General features: G+C 41.7%; 1 protein-coding gene across 1 annotated transcript in view; it reads left to right on the forward strand.

The window, feature by feature from the left end:
• CACNA1C (calcium voltage-gated channel subunit alpha1 C) overlaps window positions 1-21,967 on the forward strand; it is a 476,353-nt gene that overhangs the window by 407,095 nt on the left and 47,291 nt on the right. Inside the window, exon 30 of the mRNA XM_030469435.1 lies at window positions 13,716-13,799. Coding sequence (XP_030325295.1) covers window positions 13,716-13,799 — 84 coding nt within the window. The remainder of the gene's footprint in view (window positions 1-13,715; window positions 13,800-21,967) is intronic.

Genomic DNA, 21,967 nt, shown 5'->3' on the forward strand with positions numbered 1-21,967 from the left:
GACCAACACTTGGGAGCACAACCTGCTCCTCCTAAAGTTGCACATTGGGATCAAAGCTGCATTTGCCTGGAATAGCTTCTGACTCTCTCCAGCATAGAGAAAGTTGTTACATCAGCTCTCTCTCTGTCCAGACCTCATGTCCCCTGATCATGCAATGCAAATTACACAATTCAGATGCAGGTTGTCCCCAGGAACACCAGCTGAAAATGTCCAGAAAGATTTTATTGTCACCCATGTGAAAATCAATACAACAACAGCCACAGTCCTCACCCCTCTAACCAGTCAAGGTACTCAGACAAATCAATGAGATGCTAGGTTATATTAGTGTTTCCCAGATGTGAAATGGCAAGCTTAAATGCTCATGAGATCTCTGTGAAGACAGATTTGGCTGCCATTTCCAGAGCAATAAAATACAAATCAGCATTTGTTTAAGCTGTTTTATCTCATATTGAATTTGGGCCCAAACATTGCTCTTTTCTATCTGAAGAGTAGTCTAAAATGAGGGAGCTGTAAGCTTTATGACTGACAACAAGAAATCAGGAGACCTGGGTAGCTGAAAGCGTTGTGTCCTTGGCTTTGGAACAAGTCTCAGAAGAATGTGGCAGAGCAGAACTGAAGCTGGCAAAATTCACTCCATTTTCTCCAAATTTGTGGTACTTAACCCAGCAGTGAATTCTGCAGCTAACCTTCAGCTGCCCCAAGCAGCACAGTGACTGACTTTTAACTCTGGAGCAGCCACCACAGAGCTCTCCCTTGCTTCCTAAAGGCACCTTGGAATGAGCAGTCTGCAGCAGCAACAGAGGATTGCGGTTTTCTCCATCTGTGCAAGACAGAACAAGCTGCTGTTTATTTGAACTTCTACCAGAGAGGCTTGCTAAGGGAACTGGGACAGATCTCTGAGGTACTCAGAGCTCCTATCGCCCTAGCTTCTTATAGAAGTCACCACAGGGAAGTGCCCTTGCAGCACAGCTTTGGGGGAAGCCTTAATATGCAGAGTTCCAACTGCAGGCAGCGGTGTGGAAATCACTAATGTAGGAAGTAATGCAATGCACTACAGTGCTACCCATGCATTACATGCGTGACAACAAAAAGGGTGTATTTTTTACTGCATCCAGTTTTTATTTCTTCACTCCCAGTCTGTGAAGAGACATGTCCCTCTTGCTGCAAAAGGTGGGAAAAAAAGCAGTCAGTTGCAAAGGCTTTAAGTGGGATCACATCTAAGCCTGACTGCAAAACATCAGCATGGATAATCCAGCTGTGCAACCGGTTTGTGTGGTAAGAGCACAGATTTACTCCTTGAGAAGCTGACTGTAGCAATAAGGAGCCAAATCAGAGTCAGGGCTCATCTCCTAACACTTACAAGAAAGTAAGTGAAGGGGGTAGAAATGCAAGGGCTTTCCTAACCAAACATGCTGTTACTGTTGAGATTGCTTGCTCTAGTCAGTAAGTCCCTCTGATACCTGTTCTTTTTATTAGCCATCTGTGAACAGAGTTTTGGTTTGTTTAGTCTCCAAGGAGTCTACAGAGAGGTGAGATGCTGGAGCAGCTGCTGCTGGTACAGGGTGGGCACACCAGGCAGGAACAGGGGCAGCCTCTGAGAGCCCCCCTGTTTCTGTGAGGCACATTTGCTGGAAGAGATGAAGAGTTTTTTCCAGGGTTTTTTTTTGCATGCTAAATATAAGCAGTATATAAGGCTGCTCATCTATGTCTGATGAAGTCTTGACAGGAGGATGTGCTAACAATGAGCAAGAGAGATTTGGGATGATTAGATCTGCTGGTAAAGAAAATATCCACTACATGCCCTGCATCTCCTTACAGAGCATTAATATGTTGCTCTAAAGCAAAACTCCCAAATGAACCTGAGTGTTTGTCTTGGCTGACACTTAAAAACTGACCCAAGACTAGTTACTTCAAAGGAGACAGACAGTCTAAAAGTAATACTGTTGAGCCAAAGCCTTTTGCTACTTTGTTATTCTGAGTTTATAAATTCTATGGCCAGTCTGGCGAGCTGTTGTCCAGTTTCTGTATAGAGCAAGCTGCTGCTTCTTATGCTTTTTCCAGAGAAAACTGATAAAGGGAATGAGAGGTGCTGTGCTGTCTGAGTTGGTCACAGCCCTTAGCTTCTTAAAGAAGAAATCCCTACAAGCATCAGTCCATGGAGAACCAGCTGCTCTGCAAAACTTTATCTTTTCAACTGAAAGACAACAACTTAGAATTCCTATTCATATGAAGCCGTGCCATCTATCAATGCATGTGCAAATATCAGGATGGATATGGCTCCAGAAATTTCAGATTTTTCTAGCTTCCTAGAATGGCTCTTTTACTAATGAATCACATCTACTTTTTTTTTCAGACATTTCATCTGTCCCCTTATTACCTACAGCAGGACTAGTAATCTGAGCACTGTAAATTTTCTGCTGCTGTTCCTCAAATCTCAGGCTAGGGAAGATGTATTAGTGGAACAACTCCCATGCATAAAGGACAACTCATGTTAATATATTTTGTCAAATCCAGGGCTCTATGGGGAAAGGGAATCTTGGAGATTTCCTCTGTGGAATTGTGACTATCAGAAAGACTACAGATCACAAGTCTATTCTATTTACCAGGCACTGTCAGCACCTTTCTTCCCTGGGTGTTTATAGATGTTACTTGTAAAGCAGCCTGTAACAACACCATCTGTCCTGCCTCAGATAGTTAGTTCAGTCCCTTTTTTTTCACTGCTACATTACTGTTAATTCTTGCCATTCTTTAATGTCATTTTCATGCAGCAGAGTTCAGACTTCCAGACAAGTTTCACATTCAGCCCAAAGCCTAGAATCCCACATGACCCCAGGAAGAGCAATGACCCTGTGAGTACTAGAAGTCATGAGTGTTGCCCAAGGTTAGTTCTTAGTCTCCATTCAGTGATGGATCTACCTGTCCTTAGTGTTCCTTTCTCCTCTGAGGCATCTGTCCTTCCTTATTGCTCTTTAAGCTCCTCTCAGTCAGAATTTATCATGCATTTGATGCACTGATACGTCTTCTCCAACTGGCAAAATGACTCATCTGTTTTTGTTCCCATATTACTACTCAATTTCTCATACATTTATAAGCCTATAAACAGATCTTTGAGCAGTCTCTCCTAAAATCACACTGGGTCCTTCATACTACTTGCATTCTTCTTTCTCACCATAACCATAATCTGTCATTCCTTGCCCAGACTAGAGGCTGCACCATTTTCAAAACCAACAGAAATTTATATCAAATCTATTCCCTTGCACTACAGAAACCAGGTTGGTTAATTTTGGAAATTTAATGCATTGCATACTTCTTCATTTCAGAAACTTTAGAAATACTCATACAGCTTAGGATGCTGCCTTGGGATCATTCATCACAGTATTTTATCTCTCCAGCTTATACAGAGGAAGCAAAGACAGTCAGCACCGATACAAAAACATCAGGAAAACTGTTAACACTTGAGTGGTCTTTTGCTCAGCACTGAAAAACACTTCAGGTCCATCCCAGAGACATAGGAATCATATTTAGATAAAATCACATGGTCTGAGATGCAGTATGATGGTATAAATTAGTAGTTTAGGTTGTTTAAATGTGTAAGTGCAGGCAGCTGCCTCCTTCTCATGGAGTTTAGCCTAACAATTCTGGTTGTCAAAAGACTCTTTGCAGATTTTCTCTGCTGGTTTTGGCAGGTTCTTAACCTAAGTAGTCATCTAACTGTTTCTTCTCTTAAGCTTCAGTATTACCCTTTCTGTTTTGGAGGGACAGCATCTAGACGTGGAGTATTTGCTGACTGAAGTCATCTACCCTGTGTAATAGGAAGGGCAGTATCTAACCACTACCCTGCCTTTGGGTGGAACAAGTGTTTTGTCCTGGTTTGGAATTTTCAGACTTTCCAATACATTTAAACTTCACCCAGAAAAAAAATCATGTGAAAAAGGAAAGAACTTCTGAGGGAACATACTGATGCATTCTGGACCAGGGTTGAGATTAATCCACAGAAGCAGGAAGGTACATTGCACCCAACTTTATTGCAAATTATTCTAATGAGACAGTACAGAGGGAGGGTGTGTGGCTGAGATACTGATGTGTTTGAACATGGAGACCTGGGATGTCTGCCAGGGAACTTCAATAAAATATAGGAGCATAAAAAAGACTCAGGGGTTTTGAAAATACACTAGAAAGGCGAAAAAATCTTAACCTCTAATTAATCACTCTTCTGCTTTTTCTTTACTGTGATTACCTGTCTGCCAGGAGTTTCATGCATTTTGTATAGCAATGCATGTCATGTGGAGATTTGACCATATGGTCCTTCATGTCTACAGGTCTGGGAGGAAGAATGAGCCTCTTTTCTAAGCCCTTTCAACAAAAGTAAATACTAGAAATTCTGTGTGTCAGAGCAGCACGTTGAGGTGACTTTGATGTGAAAAAATACTTAGGACAATTATTCAGGACATAGATGATCATGTCATCCCAATCCTTCATACCTCACAGTAGGCTGGAACAGAGGGTCATCAAGTAGACTTACTTGCTTGATCTGCCAGTGTTTCCAGGAGAAAGGAGAGAAAAAAAGAGGCTAGGAAAGTAACTGAGCCTCTTGTTCCACAACATTCTCACAGCAGCTCTGCGCTGAGATTTCTCACAGAACATGCAAGGGCACCCCACCAATAAAGGGCCAAAGCAGCTGTTTGCGTTATTCCAGGCCTTAAAACAAAACTACTCAGGAGTAGAAAGAAAGAACTACATCCTGGTGTTTTAGTGTTTGCTCATCAAGTTAAACAGTATACCTGATATAACTGTAGAGCCTCAAACAATAAATCCTTCAGTTAGTACAGAAGAAGTAAATTTGCTACAGAACATTAAAGATGAGCTTGATTTAACAACAGTTTCTAGAAGTGAGGAATCAGCAAGCAAATAGTTGCCTCCTCTGTCACATTAGAGTACAGGGAATCCTCTCTGATACTTCTAGATTTCACTGAGTTTCTTACCAGTTCCTGTGCATGTGTAGGAGGCAAAGTCTGGCCATTCCCAACACTTTGAAGGAGATGAAAGTAGTGCCAGACTAAAGTTTTTTCTATTGTGCATATGCTTATATTTTGAGATGGCATAAGCGTGACTCCACCTAAACAAGTCATGCAGTGTGAAAAACACTTGGTAGGTGAATGTAACAGAAGAAACTAAATGCATGATGAGACATGGAGTTTTGCAGTATATTCTAGCTCCTAGTTGAATCTGGGTCAGGAAAAATTAGTCTTTCTTCTGAACAATGTGGTTGGCATCCTATATGAATTACATTGGTCTATTTCATGTTTCATTGTGGAAAACATGTTGAGGAAGGACGTGAGCAGAGCAGATCTCAGTTGGTTTCTCTGTTGGGCCCCCCAGAGAAGAAGCCAAGAATGCAGTGTGTATACAGAACAAACCTTTCTTCTTTCCTTTCATGTTATGGTGGAAGCAATTGGTGAGGGGCAAAAAGGCTGTTTGATCTACTGCTTCCCTTGTTACATTATTTTTTTTAATGCAGGATGTTCTTCCTGCAGGATGAGGCCAGCGACTTTCTTCTCACAAATAAATCCTCTAACTACTATATAGAATGTGTGAAATTTCTAACATTGATCAGCCAGAGCTATGCAATCCTCCAGCTTTCTGAAGGATCAATGAGAATTTAGTAGGCAGAAAACAACTGTTAAAGAAGCTGTATAAAAGCCTCAATGAGAGGGGACCATTTTCTTCACAGCAAACATACCAGGAGAATTTGCATATTGCTGCAACATTGTGACAGATTTATTTTCAGTCTGGCACTTGGGGGTTTTAATGTCATTATAAATGATCAAAAATAATTATATGACTGCACAATGCAACAGTGTGGGAAGTACTGTATTAGCTATTACACTTAATTATTTAATACGGAAAATTATTCACACAGTGTTAAAAGCCCAGTGGGATGGTGAACTGGGGTCTCGTTCACAACAGCATCAACTGTGTCAGCAACAGCATGTAAAGGGAACAGTTCCAGGGAAAAGTGGCTTGCTCTTACTCTCAGAAGAAAATTCCCAACCCTCTGTCACTTCATACAAGGTTGTTTTAAAGGGCTGAAAGTTCTAAGAGATGTGAATCTTCTCTTTATGTAAGAATAATACCAGATAACAGACCTTGATACAGCCCCTGTCAAGAACATCTCATTGTGTTAGGAAGTGACATTTGCACTGCCAAATGATCACATGGCTGGGATCAAAGAGTTGATTTCTCTTCCCTGTCATGCTTCTGGCTATTTTAGAACCTTGAAAACCTTAGTTTTCTACATTTTGGCTTCCCCAAATGTAAAATGAGAGTAACCATCCCCTTTTGGAAAATTATGATTGGTGGATTAAATGAAACTAAACATTATTTTATTAACTACTCTAATCTATAGAAAATAAATTCTTTTATGATAATGGAGATAACTTACAAAATAATAAACTACTCAAAACCTATTGCTCATTCCCACTGGCCTATTTGTAGAAGATTGTGCCTTTCTTCCAGTAAATATTCACTCTCCACTCAGCAAACATGTCAGAGCAGTCCTTAGCCTTTTCCAATGGTGCATAGAGAGACTGGTAAACTATTCCACGTCCAGCCCTGTATTCAGGATGCTTCTCCACCTGTTACTTGCCACAGTTTTGTCTTCCCACAGGAATAAGTGGCTCTTCACTCTGGAAGATGTGTCACTTCTGCACTTACAGGTTGAGTGTTACTTATTTATAGTCATCCTTCCCTTGGCTGAGATGTCAGTCCAACTTCAGCAGACTATCTTAAACAGCAAACCCATCCTTTTGCGCTTTTTATAAGACTGTTTCATGTTGCTGGTTTGTTTTATTGCCTTCAAGAGCTACTTGTTGGCCACTATCAAGACCTGCTTTTTCTAGACCTTGCAGTCTCTGAGCATTTACTGATTCTTCCTAACAGAATTTGACAGCAAAATCCTCACAGACTGCATTTTGTGATAAAGGATCTGTTCAGATATAGTAAGCCATTACATTCACTTTTCAGTCTTTTCAGTAAGACTGGTGTTGATTTTGTTTCTCTTTGCTGAGAACAAGTCTGGTTTCTGACTGCAAAGCAGCAAATGTTAAATGATGACAATGTAGTCACTGTTCATGAAGGAAAGGGCCCAGCTCCTCAAAGGATGTCACTGTGCTACAACACACCTGTAGGAAAGTCATGAATTTGTGTCTTATTTTTCTAGGTGGACAGCAGAATTTATAAGAGAGCTTTCTGTTACTTTGCCTACATTTTCATGTATTGATGTCAAGGAGGCCTTAGGCATTACTGTTCTGAGACACTACTCACCTTCTCTTCAGAGGCAGCTAAGAGTAACCCAGGTCCAAATTCCATCAGGGTTGTATTACCCAGTTTCAGCATGTTTTACTGTTATCATTTCCTTAAGCCTTTTCATCATGCTGTCTTGAAATATATCCTTTGCCAGCTCTGAGAGATGTTTTCACAGTAACTGTTTCCATATTGCTTTTCCTTCATCAGACCTTGGACCATAACACTGCACTTCAAGCCTCCCATGTGGCTGAGTGTTTATCTACTACTGGCCACTTTACAGTAAATGAAATACAGAAAGATGTAAAATAATTGTACTACCCTGTAGGTAGGCATGGAGAGGCTCATGGGACCATCTAGAAAATACAATTCTGTTCAAATTAAATGGGCTGCAAGTTCTGGAAATGGGGAATTCCCAGTTCACAGGACAGGCATAATTAAGACTTTTCCAATCATTTCTCCAACTTTGTCAACTATCAGTAGGTGTGGAGACCATAAAATAGATCTGCTGTGACACAAGCGATTATTTAGTTTCAGCCTGCAGATGTTTTTTAAATGATGGCCTGGGGAGCTTGGTTCAAGCAGCAGGTGGTTGGTTGGTTTGGTTTTTTTTTTTGGTTGCTTCCTGTGGCAGAATGATTTGTACACTAGAAGCACAAGTGAGAACCGTAAGTGGTTTTAGGACCTACAGACTCAAAAATAAGTGGAAGGTAGTAAATTTTAACCAGTAACAACCTACCCCAGGTTTATACTGGAGACTTAGAAATAAATATTTGTGGGGGGGCTTTTTCATATGGCAGAGCCATTCAAGTGCTCCATCTCCTTTGTTCCTGTCAAGCAGAGTGCAGTGTATCCAGGCAGGCACTCAGAGCCCCTGGGACACCAGCATCCCCACTGTGAGGGCAAGTGCATGAAATAGACTGAGGACAAAGAAAAACATTAAAGTTATTAAGCACCGATGTTGCTCTACAAGTTGGTCTCATTCTCTTACAGAATGAGCAGGGAGAGGCACGAGGATTCTTTAGATTGGACCAGACCTCTGGAGCAGTCTGGAAAGCTAAAAAGCTCCTTTCCTTACTCCTTGTCTATTGAAAGATATGACTAGGGGGGAGCTGCTGCAATTCCCTGCAGCAGTGACTCATTGCAGAAACTGGTAGGTGAACTGCAGGGAGTCTCTGTCTCAGAATTAATCTGTCAATGGGTGGGAGCTGATAGATAGCATGCAAATAGATGTTGTTTTCCTCCAGCCTGTCAGGAGCTCCAAGCAGCTTCATCCTCCACTTTATTCCTTCTCTATTAGGTTCTGCTAATTTCCCTGATTGCTGTTACGGCTAAATAGTATCTTAGTTAGTATAACAGAATCTGACATAAATCCCCATTTGGTGTCACAAGCTATTGTAGCTGTGTAAAATTGTTCAGGATACATTCAAATCACTCAAATCTGCTGTGAGAAAATATGCCAAGAATCACAGTACTGTGTAAACATAGTTTGATTCAATAGTATTTTCCAATGAAACTGTCCCTTTTTCAAAAATACTTTCAGGGAAAGCCTCTTTTAATGAAGTCTGAGAACCGACTCTTGGAGCTTCAAATAGTCTTCAGCATCTTCAGAAATGGAGTCACATGCTGAGCAACCATCAGCCTAACTAGCAGTTCATCTCACTTTGCAAATCCCCCTGCAAAGTCTCTTTTGGTGCTCTTTACATTTTTTTGCTAAGAAATCACACCAAATATGAGGGTATCAACCCCATTCTATGACTACTCTATACTCTTTCCATCTGATTAAGACTGATGTTTCTTTTTATAGTTTGAACATGCAGGTTTATTTCAGTTAAGTGGTAGGAAGGTTCTCCTGTAGTTGACTTTTTTTGGGTGTTTTTTTAGTTTTGTTTGGCTTTTTTAGGCTGTGTAGTTATCTATAGGTCTTAGTTTCTTCTCTAAAATGCTTCATTTCTGTATTCATACAGGCATGCATGCTTGCATGTCTTCCCCTGTGACACTGCAGCATCTTCTTCCACTGGGGACCATCTGACCCACATTCAGATCCCACCCAGTGAACAGCCTTGACCCTTGCTGTGCTCTTCATCTTGAGAGACTTTTCCCTCAGAGGAGTTTGTTAATTTTTACCAGCCACCTTGTAAGGGATGGAATGAAAACCTGGGACTAAGCAGATAAATAACTGCACATTGATTGACACACAAGTGACCCTGCAGCTCCCACCAGGATGAATGCTCAAAACCCAGCTGGTGCCATCACTCAGCAGCACGATCCCCCTGAGTATTTCTGTGTTTCAGTGTAGCTGTATAGCTCTCCGGCCACCACACATTCTAATTATGGGCCCCAGGTGACTCTGAACTCAGACTTTCGGATAGACTCCAGCGGGCAATTTTCCCTACTATTAATGAGGGCTCTTAGATAATGCATTTGGATCTCATATTCACAAAAAGTAATAGCAATGGTCTTCAGAGGTTTCAATGGCTCTATGAGTAGCAAAACAAACCCCAGCTTCTTTGATAGCTAATTTCAGCAACCAGGAAACCTAAAAACGATTGGCATACTCATTCTGAAATGCTACAACGTCTGCTCCCTTCACACAAATGAGATTCCATTCCAGTCAGCTACTGCATATTTATGCTCAGCCTTTCATTAACTTATTGATCATGTAATGATACAATATTCTTTACTACTTTTGGGGAAATTTAAAAAAAAAAAAGGAAAAAATAGGCTCTAATGGTGGGGTTATTTCATGCTTCCTGAATATTCAGTCCAATCCTCCTGATCTCTTTCTGTCCTCCTTTTTTCCTAAAAGCTTCATGGATCTCCAAAGACATCCCACGAGAGAGAGGGATGGGGACTACCATTCCCCAGTAGCCCCTGAGGCTGCCTTTATGTGACATGGAATTAGACAGCTAAATCAGGGTCAAGCGTCTCCCTTTAGGGGTAAAATATGGTATTACACTCTAAATTCCTGTACTGCAAAAACAAACAGTGCCATCAATTCATTTCCAGTCAGACCTCCATCCCCTTGGGAAAAGTATACAGAACTTTCTGGTGGGAAAAATAGTTTGAAAATACTCTTTATTAGAGTGAAAGCTCTTCCTTCATTCAGCTTGTCTTTCATTAGCGACCCTGGTACACTCCAGTAAGGAATGTGGCTTAAAGAGGTACTTTAAGGTCGCAAGAGGCAAGTCCCAAAGGGGTGTTGTCCACTCTTGACATATAACTCCTGACAGGATTATGAGGTCTGATCCAAAACGAAGTAACCACATGGATTTTCACAGATAAATGACGCAAAGGAGGGTGGCTTTTTAAGGAACAATTCCATTACCTTGCACACAAATGAAGCATCTATGTTCTGTTTTCTTTGAGCTCTCTTACTGTCAATATCTTCCTGTTTTTCACCCTTCTGTTTGAAATACAGAGGGAGCAGGTGAGGAGGAAAGGAAGGTTTTTAAACTCGCACGTTTCCTTAATACAACACTGACATATTGGATGTGGGGTTGAGTAAAACTGCATTCATATCCATGGTGCCTCTCTATCGCTCATTGAAGAGGCACAGAAAGAAGAGTTCTCCGAGCCTGCCTTACAGCCACCTAATAACATACCACAGTAATGCTTTCTGTGATCCCAGAACAAAAGAGTCTATGACTTTCAAGCAAGGAGTTTGTTGATGAGACTCAGCAAGAGCATTCCAGGAGAAAGAGCTCACAGTGTAAATTTGGAGCAACTCCACAGAAGTTAGCAGAGTAACTTCAGATATGCTGTGGTGTCACAAAGGTCCAAAGCAGCTATTTATGATAGCAATGAAAAAGGGATCTTTTCTTTCCAGGCCTGAGTCTCTCATGAGATGTGCCAACTGTGTCAGTGCAGTGTCATTGATACGACTGAAGGTACATTACTGCATCTGGGAGTAATTTTGAACTGACTTCAGTGGTCATCTGAGGACAGGATTTGATGCTGCTTGTCACCTGGTTTTACTAGCAGCAATGGGATCTATGCCTGGAGTTGCTCAGTAAAAAGAAATTGTGAAATTGTGAATTTGTTTACACCAAAAACATTCCTTGCAGTATGATGCCAGTCATAGTAAACATAACCACCTATCCATCATCACAGATTTAAAAATAAATGGTCATCATTTTCGTGGGCAAAACCTGAACAATGTGTTTTGAATCTTAACCCTTGCAGCTGCTTAAAAGCAAACTGGTTTTTTGGAGCTGTTTGGGTTCCTGCTGAAATCCTTACAAGTCCCAAAGCTATGCAATTTGAGAAGGGAGTGGAAGATAGCTATGCTATATTGAATGCATGTATTCATTTGGCATGTGAGCAGTTCCATTGCCTTCAGCAGGACTGCACACATGAACAGGGGCAGGAGGATTGGGTCCATTGCCTTCTACTCTATTCTCTTTGATCCTGCAAGTGTACTCTCTGCCAAGGTTGCATCAGGCTGCAGAGGCACTTTTTGCAACTCTGTATGAGCTGTGTCTGTTCTTTATTTATTCAAAATGCATTTGCCTTTACAATTTAATCTGCTGTTCTCTCCCTCTCCTTCCTCTTGGTGAAGTCTAATTACAGTTTTATTCCAGGTCCATCTGGTTGCTAACGATGCTGGACATCACTGCTGAATTCATTCTAATATTTGTTGTGTATTTTCTAGGCTGGACGCTGAATAATAATATTCTCTAAATTTGCTTTTGCTCCTGTTTCCTTCCTCCTTGTTGTAGCTAATTGTATAGTAATGTGTAGCTGTGAGACGATTACTCTGCCCAGTGTAGGTCTGCTAAGAGTTGCCTATTTCAGGCAGCAGAATAAAGGGGGTGGTTCTTTTCTGATTTTCAGGATGAGATGTCCAAGTCTACTCTGCCAGCTCTCTTCACTGGTGTAGAACCCCCCTCCTTGTTTTGTTTTTTTTTTTAATTGTTATTTTTCCTGCCCCAAAGAGAACACAGTTTATAACTGTGAAGCTCAAGGCATTCTGGAGGCAGCATTTCAGCATTTAAAAAGACACTTTTTGCCAATGCCTGTTTCACGTGATGGCTGAACCCACAGTAATTTCAGGTTCCCAAGTCCAGCTTGTGCAATGCCAGTGCTGGGATATTTTTAAATTTTTTTTTTCTTCTCTTTTTTGTTTTTTGCAATGTTGCCTGGGAACACAGACTCACATTTTACCCATGACCTGACTCTCTGGCTAAGAATAGAATTGCAGTGCAACTTGGGTTCAGTCTCACAGGAGACATACTGCAGCTGGGAAACAGGGAGGTCAGATGAGCCCATGCTCACAAAACCAAACACAGAGGAGTATGGAAGATTATGTATGTTTGCCTCCTTTTAGGACTGCAGAATAAGGGGAGAGGGAGGCACAGGTGTTTAGTGAGCCAAGAGTTTTCTTGACATGACATTAACTTGCACTTGTTTAAATACAGCAGCTCACTGCCTGGGCTGAGCAGAACCTTTTCTAAAAGGGTACTGTATCCTTATGGCCCATCCAGCCAAAAACCATGCAGGATGGGGACAGCAAGCAGTGCTGATTAGCATCTCCTGAGCCCTACTTAGGACAATGAGATGCTTGAGATAGCACCTGAAGTAATTCTGAATAGCAAAAGGAAGGTATGAGTTAAGCACATGCTAGTGGGTCTACCATAGCCTGTCCTACACAGCTGATATTGTGGCACTATCTTCAACATGAGTGAACAACAGATCTCATGCTAAAGCCAGATTTGCTCTCATTCTTACCCCTTCATAGTAGGATGCACATGCAACATTCAGACCTTCCTTTTGTCAGACTTGCTTTCTAAGTAACAGAACTGTTCTGACATTTTAAGATGGAAGCTAAAGTAATAGAAACTGTTAAGCTAATCACTGCTGCATTACTCATTGTGGCTGCATAAAGATATAACACAGCCTCAGCTCACCTGTGCCCTCTGCTACATCATGACCCAGCAACTGGCCATTCCCACTGCCAGCACAGAGCATTACACCTGGAATACAGACTGGATTCACACTGGCAGAAGGGGAGTCATTTTTTGAGGGAACCGTACTCTGTTCTGTACTCTGTCCCCAGACAAACCTAAGCCAAATGTGAAAGGGTGCTGTGCAGTAAGTGGAGATATGTGGAGAAGCTGGTCCTATAAACTCTGCTCCTGTGAGTAGCCATACTCAAAGCACTCTATGCTGCTTCCCTTCACCCCTCATCTCAGAGCTGGAGGGGAAAGGTGGCTGCCCTGGGATTGAACTAGCCGGATAGAGGGATGCTCACACAAGTCAGGAATCCCATGACTGGGCTATAGATAAAGTTGCAACGAGTAGAAAGACTCCTTGAGGTATCAGGGCAGTAATTCTAATGGTAATTTTGAACTGTTTTTGTCTGTCTAACATTCCTTTTTAATCCCCATCCTGCCTGCCCCTTCCTTATGTAGGGTTACTTTAGTGATCCTTGGAATGTTTTTGACTTCCTCATCGTAATTGGCAGCATTATAGACGTCATTCTCAGTGAAACTAATGTGAGTATTACTCTACCCTCCCCAGGATACCACCACCTCCTCCTCCTCTGCTGTTCCTCTCTCTTTCTCTCTTTCTTTTTCTTATTTTTCTTTTTTTTCCTTTTTTTTCTGTTTTTTTCCCCTCTAGTCATGCTTTTATTGAACTTGCCGTCGTCCTTCTCCTTCTCCCAGGGAAACAAAAAAAGGAGGGGGGAAAATGCCTCCTTCTTTTTCACTCGTCATAGCTTGCCCCAAGGCTGTGACTGGTGAAAGTGCACAGAGTTTGGGGTGTGTGTGTTTTTTTCCCTCCAAAAGGTAGACATGCTTGAGTGTAACTTTCTGACTAACCAGGCTTTTGTTGATACCCTCCATCATGTGAAACATTACAGAGGTTTGAGCAACCAATACTGTAGAGTGGTAAGAGACTATTTAATATGCCCACGTAACCTCTTATTTTCTTATTTTTTTTCCTCTTCTCTCCCTCTTTCATGCTTTTGTTTTGTTTCGGTTTGTTTTTTTAATTTTATTTTATTTTTTGCTTTTTTTCCCTCTTTTCTGCCTTTCCCTCTCTCTCTCCTTCCTCTCTCTCTCTCATTATTTTCTTCTCTTCCTCTCTCTCTTTCTCTTCTTGGCTTCTCTGCCACATGCAGCACTATTTCTGTGATGCATGGAATACATTTGACGCCTTGATTGTTGTGGGTAGCATTGTTGATATAGCAATCACCGAGGTGAACGTAAGTAGCTGGCGTCTGTCCATGATCGTGCCTGCTCTAACATTCATTTGCCTTTCCCGGGTTTGGTTTTTTTCCTCACCCTTCCTCCTTTCCTTTGAATTTGTTTTTGTTTAATTTTTAAGCTCTCTCTATTTTTTCTTTTTCCTTTTTTTTTTTCCCTTTTTTTTTTTCTTTCTTTCTTTTGTTTTTGTTTTCTTTTCATTCTGTTTTAATTTTTGGAACGACTTAAAGGACCTTTTGACTGTTGCATCATTTTCTTCCCTTCATAATCCTCCTGGCATGAATTAAACTGTATAGCAGGAAAAGTGATGGGAAATGTGGAGTGTAAGTGAAAAAGCTATTTGTGCCATGGGAAGCTGCTAGTATAGCCCCAGGCCAGCACTTTGGTCTACCCAGAGTCATGCTTTTCTTCCCATGGCAGTTCAATACTCCACCCCACAGAGATCTAAAGGTCAGTTCTTTCGAGGTGGAACTGCGGGAACCAAACCAGGAATCCTCCCTGTGACTTCTTGCCCAGGCTTCTTCCAAAAGAAATAAAGATCAAATTGTCTCTGTTTGGAGCAACCTGCTCCTAATCTTCAGTTTCTACACTAAAAAAAAAGGTAGATAAAATAAAAAGAAAACAGAAAGTTCAAAGAAGAAAAAAAGCCTAGTTTTTTGGGTTTGTAACCCGGTTTGCTCCAACTCATAAATTCCACCACAATAAATGTCACTGATTGCCCCTCTGGTGCCCATCTCAGCAGACAGGTGAAGGACTGAATGAGCCATGGAGACTGAAACGAGCAGCTGGTGTTCAAGGAATAAATCACATCAGGCACACTTTTCCCTCTCTTTTTGGAGGTGAACGGATATAGAATTACCAGATAAATAGACAAAGGACAGGTAGGAAGCACACAGATTCTCAAAAGAGAGACAACAAAGAACCCACTGGGTTTCGGAGTACTGACAGAAATTGCCATGCAAAATCCAGTTTATTGAGGTAAGGACAATAAAAGATTGAAAGGAAGTTGCAGTAAATATGTTAACAATGAGCAAATCAATCACAAATTTACAAAACAGTGTAGCTGTTGAAGAAACATTCCAGCTTGGAATTGTTGAGTACTGTAGACACAATCCATGAAAAGCAGAGAAATGACAGAATAGTTTTCACTTAGTGGCATATTTGTGGAAAAATGTAGGCAACATTTTACAAAAATCAAAATGTCTTACTTTGAACTTTCCAAACAGAAAGTTTTCATATTGTGGTTCTAGTTTAATTTCTGTCCAACTTCATTTTTTTACATTCTGAAACTGAGACATCAAAGTTTTAGTATTTTGATTTAGAATAAATATTTTATTTGACACAAGTCTGTTTTCTTTATCTTTTGAGAGAATGGAAAATAATTTCAACTGAAAATAAATTTTCATTTTATATCTCTTAAATGTCCTACTTTCTGGACAAAAAAATCTTGTTTGCAACGTTTTCCCCAGAATGTTGTAAACAATTTTGGTTGCTCTTCTATTAGAGACATATTAGGACTGGGCTGATTTTGTAGAGGGAAGTTAAAGAAGTGAGCAGGCTGAAGTTGTTAATTTTAAAGAATGAAATGAAGTGCTTTTTTATACCACACTTGTCATAAGAAAACTTAATGGGAAACCTGGTAATAGCCTTTGGATTGTGGAAAAGTTCAGTTTTCATCTATAGAGGCTGAGCTGGTAATTGAAGAAATAAGTACAGTTAACTGGAGATGCATTATTGTAAACATCAACAGTACTTTCCTGACTGTATTGGAATCCATACAAAAGTCTTCCAAGCAGAAAGGAGGGAAATCCTTGGTTTTGATAAATAAATGAATGCTTGTCACAGTCAGAAACCATGTACTGATGGAAAATATGATGGATTCATTTGAAGAAATTCACAGCAATTTTCTATTAATTAAAGAACTTTTTCCTTCATGGTTTAAGTCACTTTTATATATATTTCACTAAACTTTAGTCATCTGCAAGGACGACAGATAGTCACCCAGGTTTCCTCTTAAGAGTCAGTGGAAATGCACAGCTACCCAGGCCAGCTGATACATCTCTGTACATAAGAGTGACAGGGAGACAGGGGAGATTAATTTCTCTTTGGGGGTGCCCATCCTGTGACTGGAGAGTGTCTAGGTTTGTTAGGTTTGTCTAGACACCCAGCTCTCAGACACTACATTTAAGCAGGATAAATCATGCCCACTCTCAGCATGTTGTTGAGAAGGTCTCGCTGCTGCTAATTGTGTTGTGTTCAGGTCTTCAGTCTCCAGGGCTATCCATACTGATGTGTTTAATTGCGACTAATAAGGCTTCCTCTCTTTTCCATTCCCTGTCTAAATTCAATTTCATGTCAGCCAAGGCACAGGATCCAGTTTTTTATTGCAGAAGTATATGAAAATTGAGGCTGTGCCTTTGTCCAAACAGTCATCACCTGTCTTAGTTGAGGAGGCAGCAGAAGTGGCCCTGACTCTTTGGTTAGGGTTATGAACAGCATTTCATGATGGTCCCTCTGTTTCCTCTAAAGAATCCGTTCCTTCTATACAGTTTTTACAGATTTTTGCACATGTTTTTTTGTTACCTGGCATGTTTAAATCTTCTCTTTTTATCTAGGCAAGTCCTTTGCTACTAGTTTCTAATGTTTGTTACTAAGAACTTGCACAATCTTTTGATGCACTGATAATTGAGCAGCAGCTATGGATGAAGTTTGTTCTGAAATGTTTTGAAATCCCTTTGCACTTATAACACGTTGAATAAGAGAATGTTTTTATGTTGGTTTGTCCTGTTGGATTCCCTTCCTGCTAGCAGCACTCGAGATGTTACATCTGTAGCAAACGGGCTTTGGAAGTAGCAGCCCATCTTGGATGGACAGTTGTCACCTTCCCAAGCAGTGTGAGGCAGTTTATCAGATCCAGTTCTCCCCTTCTACTCAGGAGCTTGTTGCTTTCTTGCTGTTTGTGGGTTTGAGCAAACCCTGCCTTGTGTTTTTTCTGTACACTGTCTTGTCGTGTTCCTAGAGTCTGAAAAAAAGAAAAAAAGAAAAAAAAAAACAAAACCCTAAAACCGTTATTTGGATATTTTTAGCATGGTCAGGCGCTGGTAAGCTGTTTCTGCCCAGTATCTTAGAAGCTGAAGAGCATTTGTGGTAGGGTCTTGGAAGGTGCTGCTCATGTAGCTAAGGGACAGTTGTGATTGCGGGCAGTTAGGGAAGATGGAGGCACCTGGAGTTATGTGGCCATGGATATGTAAACCTGAAATCTTTGTGAGGTTCACCAGATGTTTTCACTCAGGGCAAGCATACCCAGCAGGTGCTGAGCTGCTGTAGGTGTTGGTTGTGGTGGTACTGACAGGCTCCACTGCAAGCGTGTGGGTATGCGCTTGCATTTATTTCTGCAGTTCCCCATGCTCTGTTTTTTTTTTTCCTCTTGACAATTATTTTTGTTTCTTGAAAAGGAATTTCCCAGACCAAAACCTCCATTAAGATATATGTGAGTGTGCATGGGTGGGTGTCTGTGTGTGTAACCAATTGATTGTATTATATGTTTTTGAATGTGGATATTCTTGTGTTAGCTGCAAATCCATGGGAGAGTGTACAGATATGAATCTGTGGGAGGGGAAAAGAGAGTGTGTCTGTAAGCCTGCATATTTCATACGTACTTGTGTTGTGAATGGTTGTTGATAGAGATATATGGGTTGCTGTGTACATAACTGAGTCTATGAACATGTTTTCTGAGCCCATGTGGCTATCTAACTGTGCAACTTTGATCTGTTTTTGGGTTGGTGCTTATACCTGAGAGTTTCCTTATGCGGGCATGTTCAGCTGCATGCCTAAAGTTGAGTGCACACTTGCATGTAAAGCTCAGCATATTTTTGTTAGCATGGCTGTGCATTGAAAAACAGTGAGAAGGCATGTACTCATGAGGTAGGCCCCCAGGCTGCCTTCAGAATTTCTGAGTCCTTAGGAAGATCCCACTTGGAACACCTCCATGGCATGGAGGTATGTCAGCCGATAAGTCCAGTTGCATCACTCTAGGCCCATTTGCTTTCTGCAACTTGGGAACATCTCACAGGTCCCCCCAGCCAGCTTCACAGACACAGGGAAATGTATTTCACACCACTGAGTAAGTGAAAGGGGCACAGGGCAGGTTAAAATCTGGTGGGTCTGAAAACTGACTCAGAGTGGCACAATTTCTGTCAAAATTCACTTCTAAATTGCCTTACTTTCAAGCTGCTTTTTCAGAACCTTGCTTCTTAAGTGTTTAATTACCCCTGACAAAGCCAGCTCTCTTTTGCATTCTCTGCCTAAAATAAAGTTGATGCCATCCAAGGCCCAGAATCCAGTTTTTGGTTGCAGAAGTCCATTGAAAAATATGGGAGTGCCTCTGTCCAAAGAACCACCACCTGGTTGTTACACAGCTAACTTCCTAGTCACAAAATGAACATTTTTTCATAATTTTCTGAAAATATTCAATGATTCAACTCTGGCCACTCTTAAGCCACTCATTAAATAACTAAAGAGGGAGTAGAGGACTTCTTAATATGCTATTTAAAAAAGAATTTCTGGGGGGAGTGACTGCATCTAACACGTGTCAACTCTCTTTACATGCTAAGACCAAGCACAACTTTTGGGCAACAGGGTGAAAGATGATGTAGTGCATGGCGTCTGCGGGTTGTATCCCTTAGATTTTTAATAGATCCCAATGCCTCAGTTTCCCCATCAGTAAATTGGAGATTGTGATTTTTTCCTACATTAAGAAAGCATTGCCAGTAGTGTTTACAAAACACTTTTAGTTCTTTAGAAGAAAACCTTAAGGTGGAAAAAATACTACTATCACAATACTAATGGGAAAGACAATGTTATAGGAATTGAATAAAAGCCAGCAAATGCCAAATATATCATCCCAGAAGTAGCCACAGGCACAGGCTTGCATTTCCTTCCTTTCCACATCAGCAGGCACAGCCTGGAGTTGAGTACTATGAAGCTGACTGACAGCCTGCTGTCCCCTCCTCCAGGCAAAGAAGGTTGCTCATTACTATTTGTTGTGTTGTATCAAAGGGGGAAATCAAGCTCAATTTGTGTTCTGTGCTGTGGTGCCAAAAGTGATGAAAGAAAAACAGCCAGACCCTGAGTCACTGGGAAAGCTGTTAATGTGACATCCTTCCTCTCAGTCAGAGAGAAAAGGCAACATATCTCTGGTCCATGGGGTCCTTTTTTTTTCATTCTTTACCCTGCTGGTGTCAGACCAAAGATGCGCTGGGGCTGCGTCTTCATTTGCCACCCAAGTGATGCTCACAGCAGTGCCCATTGAGCTGGATGGGTCCCTGTGGCCAGCTGCAGTGGGAAGTTCACAGCATGAGGATGTGTGAGTTACAGAGTGTCTCCAGAGCACCAGCATACATACGTACCAGTGACAGAGGGAGTGTCGTGTTTGTTTCTGTCTTGAAAGGGTGTCAGGGAGGGAGGACTGACCTGTGAGCCTGTCACTGACAGGTTTTTCTGCTGCCTCTGAGCATGTCTGCATGTGCAGGTACTTCTGTGTGTGTCAGTCGTGTCTGGGAGTGCATGAGGGTGACTGAGCAAAAACATCTGGACTGGTATCCATCCTGCCTGTTCTACTCAGTGACTGTAGTTGTGTGTCTGAGTGTGCCTGTGAACACTGCAGGAGGTGCAGAGGAGGAACCCATCTAAGGTATGCGATATTGTCAGGTGATGTGATGAGCCAGGGGGGTGTGCATGGATACAAGAAAATAACTGTCAGGGATAGAGAATTGCACACTGTTGTGAAATAATGGAGTATTTCCCCACATAAGTTGTTGTAGCAGTACAGATTTTCCTAAGAGTGAGCACTGTGACTGGTTCGAGGGCTGACAGAAAAGGTGGTTTTTTTGGTCGGAGAAGTGACAGGAAGAGAGAAAAAGGAAGTGTTGTGTGTGATCTGATCCATGGTGACATTTGGGAGACATAGGGCATGTGTACTTCAAGAAGTAGCAACCCTACGAAGAACGTTAGAGAAACCCTAAGCCCATCTTTCTGCATTACTTCTAGAAAATGTTGTGGCTGGGCCTGTGGTTTGATGTGCCTAGGCCTGCAGGGTAGTGGTTTGGTGTTTGCTTATCAGATATTCAGAAAAGCTGAGTACTTTTTGATCTTGCATTTCTGAAAATGTTTCCAAACTCAGACAGGAAATCAGCAGAGGGTTGTAGCTCAGTTGATTCCTGAGCATTGATGCAGTAAGGTCAGGGAGACACCAAAGCATTAAGCTCCCAAGAATCTTTGGAGGCCTGTTCAGTGACTCCTCCTTTAGCCTTTCTTATTTCTGAAGTCAGGAAGTTCAGGCTTAAACCAGGCACATGAGGCCTTTCCTTATGGTCATCTCGGTTTTAGTGTCAAGAGGCTTCATATGATTTGTCATGGGCTCATGCTCCCATTCTTTGGAATACCTGACAGCCTATACTCAAGCCTCCTTCTCACCTTCTCCTTCACTTCTCCCTTTTAACCCACCCCCCCTTCTTCCTTTCCCCTCTTGCTTTCCTCTCCCTTGTCTCCAGCCACACTAAACCTCACAAGTTCATTTCCACCCTCAACCAATGTGTCTGAAGGCAGAGAACCTGAAAGTGGCTGAAACCTTGCAGTCCTTATTCAGGCAGAATGCCCCGTGGCATTTCGCCTGCGCAAGGACGGGAGTGGTCGGCCCCTACAGCACAGTCCTATACACACACCCCCCTGGAATGGGAGAAAGGATCGGTGGAAGGACGACATACATCTAGCCTGAACCTCAGTTGGGACTGGCATTCATCTCTGTCGCTGTGTCTGTTTGTCTGTCTGTCTTTCTGTCTCTGCCTGTCTGGTTCTCTCCGCTTCCACGCCCTTTGCTGCTCAGATTTTGGCCGTCAGCTGCCACTGGACAGAAATTTTTGCAGTTCCCGGAACTTGCAAGTTCATTTATCCAGACCTTCCAAAAGAGGCAGAAAACATCTCCCCCCCTCTCTTCTTCTTCCTCTCTCTTTCTCAAATGCCATCTGTGTAGCAGAGGCCTCCAAATTATGTAGCAAAGGGCTGGAGAAGCACAGTAGCTTCTTTTGACATCTTGTGTTGTCATACCCTTAACTGCTGCCATCCTAGAAGTTGTATGTAGTCCCAAGCTATCCCTGTGTGTGTGTATATGTTTGTATATATGACTTGTGTTCTTTGTGGAAGAACTACTGGTAAAATTGATGGTGGGTGGGGGCAGTTTGCTTTTTTTTAATATCTGGTGGTGGTTTTATCACTAGAATATCTGGTGGTGGTTTTATCTGGTGGTGGTAACATATCATGGTGGCCCCAGCTTCTCTATGTAGGAAGCCAAGTTGAAGCATGGTTGTGAGTTTTAGCAATGGCAAATGACAGGACACAGTGATTTATTTTGCCTTTTGTGAACATCAGGAGATGTGCACTGACCTCTTCCCCAAATT

The sequence above is a fragment of the Calypte anna genome, chromosome 1 (genome assembly GCF_003957555.1).
Source record: "Calypte anna isolate BGI_N300 chromosome 1, bCalAnn1_v1.p, whole genome shotgun sequence".
Taxonomy (NCBI): Eukaryota; Metazoa; Chordata; class Aves; order Apodiformes; family Trochilidae; genus Calypte; species Calypte anna.